We start from the raw sequence: 12,193 nt of genomic DNA on the forward strand, positions 1-12,193 counted from the left end.
AGAGGAAGATATATAGAAGACTAGACCACAATTCAGGCAAAACTATGAATCTGCTCTGCTCCCTACATAGACATTATCCTTCAAAAGCCCAAAGTATACTTGGGTTTTTACTAGGGGTAAAACGGTACACGTATTCATACCAAAATCTTTTGGTTCATTATGCATGTGTACCGAATAAATACAGCAATGTTTTAAATGCTTTTAACTTTATTGGAAACTTCTGGTTTTAAATATTGTTACTTTTGATAAACTGAAGTCTCATCTTTCAAATGGTGTCAATTTGTTTTTCCAGGAAATTCATACAAATGCAGTTTTGGCGCTCTTTGATGTGGAAAGACAGATCGGCGCATGAACAGCACAAAGAGCGAGTGAATGCGATCATTCCTCCCTCTTTACTAATAGTTTAAATGCGATTGCGGTATTTTGAGCTGAAACTTACAGACACATGCTTGTGACACCGGAGACTTACATTACATAATGTAAAAAGGGGCATAATATGTCACCTTTAATGTATGTTTATTAAATAAATCTATAATGAAACAAGTTATGACAGCCACTGTGTGAATGAATATATTTCAACAACAAAGTCATTTTATTTAGAAAGTTATATGTAAAAATAAATCTTTATTGAATTTAAGTTGTCAACTGTAACCTTATAGTGATGTAAATAAAAGGGCTCCCTATAGTTTAGGGAGCATAAGCTGAGGTAGATTTTTATCCGTAAGAAAAATCAATTTCATTTTTTTGAAAGAGCGATTTTTTTTTAGTAAACCACTGTTTAATTAAAAAAAAAAAAAAAAAAAGAAAAGAAAAGGCAATTTTATGTTTAGTCCACAACCCACCCCCCGCTGTACCGAAACTATAACCAAACTAATGTCAAAACAGTCATGTTTGTGTATCGTTACACCCCTAGATTTTATACATATACCAGGACATTCAAAGTGTGATTTTGATGAAAATTTTATCATTAGCATAATACACTCAGCCTGGTTTTTCTAAAGTCCAAGGTATACATTTTCCACATTGCGCTTGGAACAGATATTTACAAAATCATACCAGAGCACAGCCCATGTTCACATACTAATTTAAAATGAATTCTGGATAGAATAAAATCATTCCGATGTAATACCACAGTATTCTCGCTTAAAGAAAGAAATTCATAAAAAATACACACACCGGTCATTAATAACTACTAAGCTATAGCAGAAATTGACAGACACGAGCATTCTTGACAATGTTCATGCCTCTGAATGCAAACAGACACGGTTCACTGTCAGGCCACAGTACAGCCGGTTAAAAGGCACGTTATCAGCGTTCCGGTTTATGCAGTGCAATATATACACCTTAACTGACACTAATTCTCCACAGTGAGGGGAGCCGGCGAGCTTGAAGTGCAGTCTGTCGTATGGCTATTACTAACTCCATCACAAAGCTGACCTCTGGTACGGACTGGGTGTACAGACTGTTCCACTGCACTCCAGAAAAACATGATTCATTCTCTACGCTATCATTACTGAAAGAGAAAAAATGCGAGACAGACAGAAAGCGAAGGGAGATCCAGAAAAGCTGAGAGAGAAGAGAGAATATGAAGACGTGACCTCTTCAGTTAAGATGATATTCAGGTAATTGAGGAGAAAGGTAAGAGTAGAGGAGGGGGAGTATCAGAGAAAGTGAAGAAGAGAGAGAGATAAGACAGTGAAAGGAAACTGAATCATGCATGTCGGTTGGGTTTCGGAGGTTCCTGGACCTTTATAGGGGGCCAGTGGAGGTAATGGACTGTCTAACTATGACCTTCATTTAATTTTTTTTTTAATCTTAAAAAAAGGGGTTGGATAAAACCAAACTAATGTGGTTAATTACATACTCAAATATAATGTACTGAAACATACTACAAATGTAATGCACCAGAAAACCAATAATTTTGCATTTTGTAAGGGGTGAAAAACAAAGTTCCAAAAATCCTATCCAAATCACTACACCACTGAACCACATGCAGTTTGTGATCATCTGGGTCAACCTAACCCTAATCTAACAGATATGGCTTGGCAGATATGGGCTTTCATTGGTCTATATAGATACAGATATACTGAGATCAAAGTAGCTTTTTAAATATTCCTAATAACAACAAGTGAGATGCACAACAATCCAAAATAAATGTAAAATCTTTACATATTTGCAAGAAGGCATATGCAGTTATCCAAAAAGGGGCTGATATTATTATAGATTGTAAGTAATATGAATAACAAGCGATTTGGGATTGAGCCTTTGATTAAGAACGCTTTCACAGTTCTTTTATAATCATGACTTTCTATGGGCTCTAAACACGACTGAACATAACAGGATAGTTAAGCAAACAAACTTGACCCAGTTCTCAGCGTGGCTTAACTTGTGCTATTTAAGTATTACATCAGCTGGTTTTCTTTTATTCAAGGAATGAATCAGCAGTTGGAAGGGAAGGGAAGGGGGAAGAAACAATCACTCTCAATGCAGTACTAAACTGGCTAATCATCCCAGTGCGAGGTAAACAAATGTTCTTGCATAACAAACAAACTGCATATTAAATAAAACCATAGCAAGCTACAAGTTCAACAGAGGGTGAAAGCACTGTAGGGAAGTTGAACTCACAATTGTATCTTTAAAAACAGATCACTCAATATCTACTGTTTCATGTTGTTTTAAACCCATATGACTTAAGATCAATTTTGACTTTGGTAGTCACTTTACAGACAATTAAGCTTCAGGCAATTACACGATAGTTTTGGACAAAGCGATTGTGGCACAAACGTTAATTAACCACATTTATGCTTTGGAGTCATATGAGTTTTTATATCCTTGAATGAAGACTGAAAGTCTTTGCTCTAATCATCAATGCATGGAAATAAGCGACCAGCACATTCTTCACAACTTCTGTTGCATTGCACAGAAGAAAATCAAATGGGTTTGAAACGACAAAACAGAAAAATAATGCTAAAGGTTCTTAAAAGCAGTGGTCAAAGTACAGTGTTAAGCCCTACCATTTCTTGAAATAAACATAGGCCTTCAACAACAAATTGCTAGGTCAACAAATGCCAGCTGACTGCGGTTTGCCTTTGTTCTTTTTCCATTCACTTCCATCCTTGAGAACTCCCTGATCTAAACAAGCTATTATCCGTCAAGAGGAAGCTCAGCTGACCCACTAAGACTTTCCCGCCAAGGCTTGGACTCTCAGGGAGCTAAAATAAAAATCACAAATAACACACAAGAATGAGAGACTGCCCATCACCCCTTACACCGGAATCACCGGCACCCGCACAGTTCAAATCAGTGACCCACATCAGTTTAAATGTGGGACAGCCACTTTCAGGCACTATGTAAACACTCTCCCTTCCAGCTATTGTATGTGTGATGCATATTTAGCCTGGACAGGGAGGCTAATGAGTGTTATGCTGTGAACCTGCTGAATTTCCACACTGGAGCACATACATCGACGCGGAGCTGGGATCAAAAGAAAGAAAAATGAGGTAGCTTGTGGCTTTCAGCCAAGGATTACGAAGTTGTGAGCCGGTGTGAGCAGGTACTGGTGGCTCATCGCTTAAGCAACTCTGATGACTTCATGCTAAAAGACTCATTTGATTAGATAACAAACACAGATCTGTTCGGATAAGATGTTATAAAAATGATAAACAACTCTTTAATTACATTTACATAATGTATGCATGGATAGACAAATCATTCTGTAAAAGTCAAGAAATAAAAACACCCCAACCACAAAGCAAATGCAGTTAAGTCTTAAAATGTAAAGGATTAAGTCATATTGTTTCATGTTTTGAAGAATGTTCATGCTGCTCTTTTCCATGCAAGCTCCAATGGGGACAAAAACACTGTAAAGTAGCCAATAAGATTTAAGTGTCAAGTTTTCTAATGTTGTATTTTATAATTTAGTCACTTTATGGAGATGAGCAGCGTGGACATTCTTCAAAATCAAGTCATCTTTTGTGTTCCAGGAAAGAATGAATGGTTTTGGAATGGCATGAGAGTGAATAAAATAAGTTTTTGGTTGGATGACATCACAGAAAAAGGCACTGGGGATCCTGAGGAAAGAATGTCCACATTTGCTTGAAGTCCTAGTTATATTCTGACCCAATACCATCAGACGATTACATAAATTTAAGACTTCCAAATAAAGCCAGGCATCAGATTTAATAATCAAAAAATAACCTTCCATTCTTGATCAGCAGAGAAAAATGTGATCCAATAATCCAACATCAGCAGTGATGTATTTGGAGTTCAGTCAGAGCAGCCAAAGAGGTTAGCACAGCTCACCGCAGCGTGGTTTAAAAGAGCAGTAGACGAAAAGCGTGGTTGAAAAGTGCACCGCTCAGACAAACAGCAGCAGGGAAGACATCTGTCCAGCGCATGAATCCAAATCCAGATATTAGTCGTAACCTTTGGTCTGTGGCAGATGGGAAAAACCAACAAATCTGGGTGTCCAAACATCACAGACCCTGAAGTGCGTTCTGCCACTCCACAGGGAGAGTTGAGGTATCGCTGCGGTCCACTGCAAACCAAATCAATCTGAAAGTACCTTCATATATTACATCTAAAAAATACATTATGGCCACTTTATTTCTTTTGTCCATCTGTGAGCTCAACCCCAACAGAGCTATAGTACAGGTACCTGCCTGTCACTGACATTTTTATGTTCGGTAGTGTTTGGGCCCTGATCTGAGGATTGCTCAGCTTTTCTCCTCTTGCGGACCTGATAAAGATGGTTTTTGGACTTCTGGTGTGCTGGAGAACAGAATAGTTCAAATATTAAAGTTTGTCTTTGTAAGACATCTGAAAATGCATTGATTTGACCAGAGCAAAAACTCACCCGTCCATTCCAAGTCACCAATGATCACCTTATCGCACAGGTCACACATGTGGTGACTCCTATTGTTTCGAGGCTCCAGCCCCTCTGCTCTGATTGGCTGGACAGACGGCTGCTCTCCCTGAAATGGTTTTAAAAGAAGAGGTGTTGTGAGAGTTGTTGGGGATAAATTATTGACATGAAAAAAAAAAAATCTTTAGAAATTATGATGGTCAAATACTACATACATACAATACATACAATACATACATACATACATACATACATACATACATACATACATACATACACACTCACCTAAAGGATTATTAGGAACATCATACTAATACTGTGTTTGACCCCCTTTTTTTAATTCTAGGTAGTATTGATTCAAAAAGGTGCTGAAAGCATTCTTTAGAAATGTTGGCCCATATTGATAGGATAGCAACTTGCAGTTGATGAGATTTGTGGGATGCACATCCAGCTCCCGTTCCACCACATCCCAAAGATGCTCTATTGGGTTGAGATCTGGTGACTGTGGGGGCCATTTTAGTACAGTGAACTCACTGTCATGTTCAAGAAACCAATTTGAAATGATTCGATCTTTGTGACATGGTGCATTATCCTGCTGGAAGTAGGCATCTGTTGATGGGTACATGGTGGTCATAAAGGGATGGATATGGTCAGAAACAATGCTCAGGTAGGCCCAGCCTGCAGTGTGGTAACAAAGCATGATAGATTCATGTTCTCGTTCTGTTTAGGCAAAATTCTGACTCTACCATCTGAATGTCTCAACAGAGACTCATCAGACCAGGCAACATTTTTCCAGTCTTCAACTGTCCAATTTTGTGGATCTCGTGCAAATTGTAGACTCTTTTCCTATTTGTAGTGGAGATGAGTGGTACCCGGTGGGGTCTTCTGCTGTTGTAGCCCATCTGCCTCAAGGTTGTGCATGTTGTGGCTTCACAAATGCTTTGCTGCATACCTCGGTTGTAAAGACTGGCTATTTCAGTCAAAGTTGCTCTTCTATTAGCCTGAACCAGTTGGCCCATTTTCCTCTGACCTCTAGCATCAACAAGGCATTTTCGCCCACAAGTCTGTGGCATACTGGATGTTTTTCCCTTTTCACACAATTCTTTGTAAACCCTAGAAATGGTTGCTTGTTAAAATCCCAGTAACTGAGCAGATTGTGAAATACTCAGACCGGCCCGTCTGGCACCAACAACCATGTCACGCTAAAAATTGCTCAAGTCACCTTTTTCCCCCATTCTGACATTCAGTTTCAGTTCAGGAGATTGTCTTGCACAGGACAACACCCCTAAATCCATTGAAGCAACTGCCATGTGATTGGGGTTGATTAGATAATTGCAGTAATGAGAAATTGAACAGGTGTTCCTAATAATCCTTTAGGTGAGTGTATATATATATATATAATCGCAAAGCAACGCAAACTATTATGCAGACCCACCATGGCTGGGTTCACAAAACAAATGATATGATGATCAGTGGGGTTTAAAGGAGAAATTATTTGCCAACTAAACAAGAAAACAAGTCAAACCTTTTGGAGGCAGTCCAGGATCTCTAAGGCAGGAGTAAGTACAGTAGTCTCCCAATTGGTCACATCTGTCACATCCAGACCGTAAACTGGGGGCACATTGCTAGCAGGTCCTGAAAATTCAGAAGACAAATTGACAAAAGACGACGCTGATGAACTAGCATCTTGATTAAACTTTGCAGAATAATCATGGTGCAATCTAATGGTGTGAACACCGTGTTCCCCAGCTGATGTTCTTGACTAAATCTAATTGAGAAAAGTTAATGTTAAATCTTAGGAGCCTTAATGAATAAATTACTTTCCTTAACTTCCAGCTTGAGTGCATGGTGGAAAACAATGACCATGTGTAATAATAAACACTTCCTATTCATCGGGAAGAAGGAGTCGGGAACCGGCGCACAATCAAAACCATTTTAATACTCAAAAGTAAACACAAAGCAGCGCGTCAGCCCCTCACGGCGACTGACCCGCACAAATAAAAAGCAAACATAAAATAATATCCCAGGCCTGGTCCTCTCTCGTCCTTCACGGTCGTCACTCCAGTTTTATATCCTTCCATCTCCTACGTGGGACTCGATACCGACGGTGGGGCTCAGGTGTAGCTCATCTCCAATCACTACACCTGGCCTCACTCCTCGTTCCCACGCCTCTCGGCCCCGCCCCACTCGCCACAAACCCCCATCGCCCCTCGCAGGCCGGGGGGTACCCTCGAGACTGCGCTCTACTCCCCCCCCCCCCCTCCCTCCGGGGGGGACCGCTCACGGGAACCTGCAGGAACCTGGGGGTAGGACAGACGAGGCGAGAGAAAAGGAGATGGAAGGAGGAGCGACAAGGACGAGAGAGGGGAGAGAGGAAAAAAAAAAAATTCGGGTTCCCAGACGCACTGCTGCTCGGCCCTCCACCGGCTGGGTGATCGCCTCCGCGGTGCCCGGCGGTGGCACTGGACGGCCCTCGGCGGACGGCACGACACTCCTCCGCCGCCCGGTGGACGGCGACGGCTCCTCCGGTTTTGGGCAGCCGGCAGGAGTCCCCCGTTCCCTGCCCCTCCGGATTCCTTCGCGGAGGCGGCAGGCTCCGGCCCCCTGGCGAACGGCGCCGACTCCTCCGCTCCCTCACGGACGGCAGCCGCCCCTCCATATCGTGGGCGGCCAGCAGCGAGCTCGCCCGTCCCCGGCAACTCGCTCCAGCCCACCGCCTCGAGCGTCCCTGGCGGCACATACCTCGCCAGCTCGAGGGCACCGCGGATTCACCACAGCGGCGAGGGATCTTCAGCAGCGCGTCCCTCCTTCTCCCGGGCTTCGGCACCACTGTAATAATATACAAATCTCCATATTCATCGGGAAGAAGGAGGCGGGAACCGGCGGACAATCAAAACACTTTAATATTCAAAATAAACACAAAACGGCGCGTCAGCCCCTCACGGTGACTGACGCGCTCAAATAAAAGCCAAAACATAAAATAATGTCCCAGGCCTGGTCCTCTCTCGTCCTTCACGGTCGTCACTCCAGTTTTATCCTTCCATCTCCTACGTGGGACTCGATACGGGCAGTGGGGCGCAGGTGTAGCTCATCTCCAATCACTACACCTGGCCTCACTCCTCGTTCCCACGCCTCTCGGCCCCGCCCCACTCGCCACACCATGATTTGCTGGTTATGGAGGGAAAAGCTAACACACTAGTACGTAAAGTCAAAAAACGATCAAAGGATCTTTAAACTTCATAATCTAACTATTAAAAATGTTAAAAGGTGAAGGGGAAGAAAGGTACAGAATATGTCTGGTGGTATGGTTTGGTGCAGGGAATAAGTATGGAGAAGCAGGGAGGGCCTGCAGCAGCATGAACCTGCTGAATCACTGCCGCTCGATAATCTCAAACAGCATTCTGACACTGTCAGCAGAGACGACCTCACTCTACCTCGCTCAACGCTATTGATCCATGCACAATACAGCAGAGGTGCACAGATAATGAGAGGACAGTATGTTAAACATGCAGAAGAAAGAAAAAAAAACAGTCTCATACACATAAAACAGAAAATATTCAGTTTATTAGAGTGTTCTGGCTCCATGTCTCTGTTATTTTGGTCCCTAGATGATATTTGGAATCTAGACAAAATATTATGATCCCAATTTCAGTCAATCTCTTCTCATAATTTGATGCATCATTCATGTCAGCAACACATATGATGCAGGGCAAGTAAGGTCCCGAAGTTCAACATTTAGGGTTGTTGTTGGCTGTACAATAGCCCGGCCCAATGCTTGGCTTAGCAAGAAACACTATGTGCTTGTTACAAAAACACTGAACAGGCATTCTGAAATGTTGAGAACACTTAAAATACTTTTAACAAATGCCTTTGAGATACAGTCATACATTTGTAAACTTGCCATCTGGGAAACAGAAACAACCTTTTTTCATAATTAAAAAAATCCATCTAGGGGAAAAAAAACTCATCTTTTCCTTCAAATGAGAGGTCATGACCTGCTGTCAAGCTTTACTCAAATCCTTCAACTTCTGTAATTAGACAATGGCCAGCAGTGTTGGGGAAGCTACTCTGAAACTGTATCTTGACCAGCAACAAGTTACTCATAAATTAATAAATTAAAGTAGTTAAGCTACATTCAAGCTACCCTTCTGAAAAAGTAGCTAGGTATATAAAAACTACTTTTTTTTTTTTTTTTTTACATTTAACAATGCAAATAACTGAATTGTTAATGAAGTTATAAGTAAGATATTTGGGGTTTAAAATAACATAATGAAATGCAATCATGATTTCAAAGAGTATGGTGAATTCAGGTCGCTTGGGACTCATTTTCCAAGTCACTTCAATTGCATAAATTCTCCCAATCATTTGATTTTGTAAACTATCCTATACGCACAATAGTAAAATATAGTTAGTTACAATATCTCAAACTGACTGTGAAAGTGCAAAATTGCTACAAATGTATAATCAATGCAAGAACAAAATGTATGCAACTTGAACTGAATATGGAGGCATTGTAAAACAAGCAGGTTAAACTCACAGCACATGTGGTATTTACTGAGAGTGAATGGACTGGAGACGTAAATCATCAGCTGCACGCATGAACTCTGCGCTTTGATTGGAATCCCACGGCAACCAACCTTTGCCAAATGATAATCACACTACTATATCATGATTTTATTTTCTGTTCGATTAGTGTTCATTACAAAACTGTGGGGGAACAGATTATATTATGACGATTCATAATTGTAAAATGTGCAATAAAGCAGGAAAATTAACCAGTTTAAAAAGGCTATTATTCACCTCCTGTATGTGCTCTCCGATCCCTTCTACATGCAGTACTGTGATGGCACCATGTTTAAAATGGTAAAACAAACTGATCATCATATGGTATGCCATAGCACGTAAATAGTACATTTCTAGCCTTTTAAGTGGAGAAAACAACTTGCTCAGCAAATAACTAATGCAATTTGATTTGATCCAAGAAAACTAACTTTGGACATTGAAATGCCAATGACCAATTGCAGGGGTTTGTCCTGATGAAGACATGAGCAGGTAAAATTTTCCTGCGGGGATTACCAGTTTCAAAGCATCTGTCTGCTGTGATATTTTTAGAGCTCCTATTTTCACAAGCTGACTAGTAGAACTCTCAAACTACTTGAAATGACATGTTGTACATACAAATGTTAGTTTTTCTTGAGGAAATGCTAGTAAAGCTGACAAATGCACACCGAATATGGAAAAGCTCTCAAGATGTGCAGCCGGTTTGTAAATTCTTATTACTGAATTGCACAATGGTGCTATGAAATGGAGTGTTTGCATCCAAGAAGAAAGTGATGGGTAGACACATTGCTTCATACGATTTTTTTTTATAAGGAAACAACCTGACCTCTTGCAATGAGCAGAATGCATTTTGACAAACTACTGGGGACACAAAGTCAGCAAAGTAACACTAAGCCCTTCTATAACAAACATGATTTCTTGTTTTTACAAAACTGCTTTACAGTTACAACTGTATTATAATTTTTGCTGTTAAAACCCTCTTAAGAGATTACAAGGAGCTCAGCTCAAACGAAGAATGACTGACGTAATAGAGAATTTAGAGGAGCCACCGAATCACAAAGATACTGCTGATAATATTATCCAGCCTTCACACCAGTTTGCCGGAGGTGAATGTTGCACAACTTACAAGGAGAAACATGCTTAAACACTTCTTAAAAATGCAATAAGGGTCTTAAATAATTACTATGCAAAAACATTTGCATAAAATGCAAAGTACACAAATGCTGAAGATCATTTGTAACCGTAGTTTAAAAGCTTATCTCAGAAAATCAAATTCTTTGTCAAACAGTTCCTCAACGTCTGGCAAAAAGGAACTAACAGTTTCTAATTTGACCCTCAGCCAACCACTGGACTGACTCCAAATGCAGGTACTTCCTTTTCACCCTGTGTTTGTTTACAATTAGAGCCGACCCAGATGACACCAATAAGTCTTACATAATCCTGAAACACAAGACAATAAAATAATAAAGAATTCTAAACCTAAATGGCAAAGAAATATTAAAATGTGGCTATAACATATCATAACATGCATTAAAATGAGACTTAAATATACTTCAAACACCTGCTGTATCAATTTTTTTTAACTGCACTATTAAATAGGCATAGTGGCTTAAACACACCAAATAATAATTTTGAAAAATCCAAATATAGAATCCATTATCCAGCAAAAGACTGAAAGAATGGATGATAATAAAGATGTTTCATGCTCTAAATGAGATACAAACATCTTTATAGGACCAAATTTGCCTGTACATGTTTTGCATTAGCATCAAACACAAAGGTGTTCCTTCACACAAACCATCCAGCGTCCCACTTAGCTGACGTAAAACATCTCTTTAGCCCAATCCAACAATGTTGCCTCTTGCTTGCAGTCGCTCCTAATCAAAGAAAGTTCTACAGTCTTTATGTCTGCTATTGTGCTCGTCAGAAAAGAGCGGCAGCAGGTGGGCCTGCACAGAGACACCTGGCCTACCTGAGCCATGTGGGGAGTGGAGGACTTTCTTTTTTGTACCTCTTTAAACTTCACTCTCGGGAGGATAGAAATTAGAAGGAACAGGGCAACGATGGCCATCTGGGGGTAAACAGATGCTGAATGGGGGTCTCTCCCTCCCACCCAAAATTAAAATCTCAGTGAAATTTAAGTCAAGTAATCTTGCCGGGCCTGAATGGTGGAAAAGACGAGAGAACAAGGGTCTCTAACCACAGAGATCTCAAATATCTGCCTCAATGAGGCGGCACCTCTCCAGCACACCCGCAGCAGATAGCCACATGGCTGCCGTCTTTTAAAATGTGAAAATACTTCTCGCTCACCAACTAGAGTCTCTGAAGACATGGGCATCAGAACACACACCGAGCGGTCACACCTGCTGCTGTTTGTGAAATAAGAGAGCCTAGGGCAGGAATGAAAGATGGAGTTGATATGGATTTCAGAACAGGACACCTGTTGGACAGCTGTAGGACTTTGTCAGTAAATTTTGGATATTCCGAACAGGAACTGAGGGCTAAGAGATTGACTGGCCGACAGCTGTAACCATCAGACTTCCAGCTGTAGGATGCTGAACACCTCAACAGCTGTGTTTTGCGTCTATCATCCCTTAATCTCATTTGCTAATAAATTACGTGGCCATCCACAGTATTTCTCTGTACGTCCTCTCACAAGCTCATCAACACACATTTAATACACACAAAGGCCTGTATGCAAGCAGCTGGCAGCAGTCTTCCAGCGGGAATGTATTTTGGGAGTATGGGGCGTGTCCTGAGGTGTGCAGA

General features: G+C 41.0%; 1 protein-coding gene across 5 annotated transcripts in view; it reads right to left on the reverse strand.

Annotated features, from left to right (window-relative positions):
- Window positions 1-3,645: 3,645 nt before the first annotated feature.
- Window positions 3,646-12,193, reverse strand: part of LOC127979441 (tRNA dimethylallyltransferase) — a 45,704-nt gene continuing 37,156 nt past the window's right edge. For all 5 annotated transcript variants that reach the window (XM_052584912.1, XM_052584913.1, XM_052584911.1 and 2 more), the window contains 3 exons: window positions 6,390-6,499; window positions 4,856-4,973; window positions 3,646-4,770 (listed from right to left, as the gene is read on the reverse strand). In XM_052584912.1, the coding sequence (XP_052440872.1) occupies window positions 4,643-4,770; window positions 4,856-4,973; window positions 6,390-6,499 (356 nt within the window). In that variant the 3' untranslated portion in view covers window positions 3,646-4,642. The remainder of the gene's footprint in view (window positions 4,771-4,855; window positions 4,974-6,389; window positions 6,500-12,193) is intronic.

Source organism: Carassius gibelio, chromosome B19 (genome assembly GCF_023724105.1).
Source record: "Carassius gibelio isolate Cgi1373 ecotype wild population from Czech Republic chromosome B19, carGib1.2-hapl.c, whole genome shotgun sequence".
Lineage (NCBI taxonomy): Eukaryota > Metazoa > Chordata > Actinopteri > Cypriniformes > Cyprinidae > Carassius > Carassius gibelio.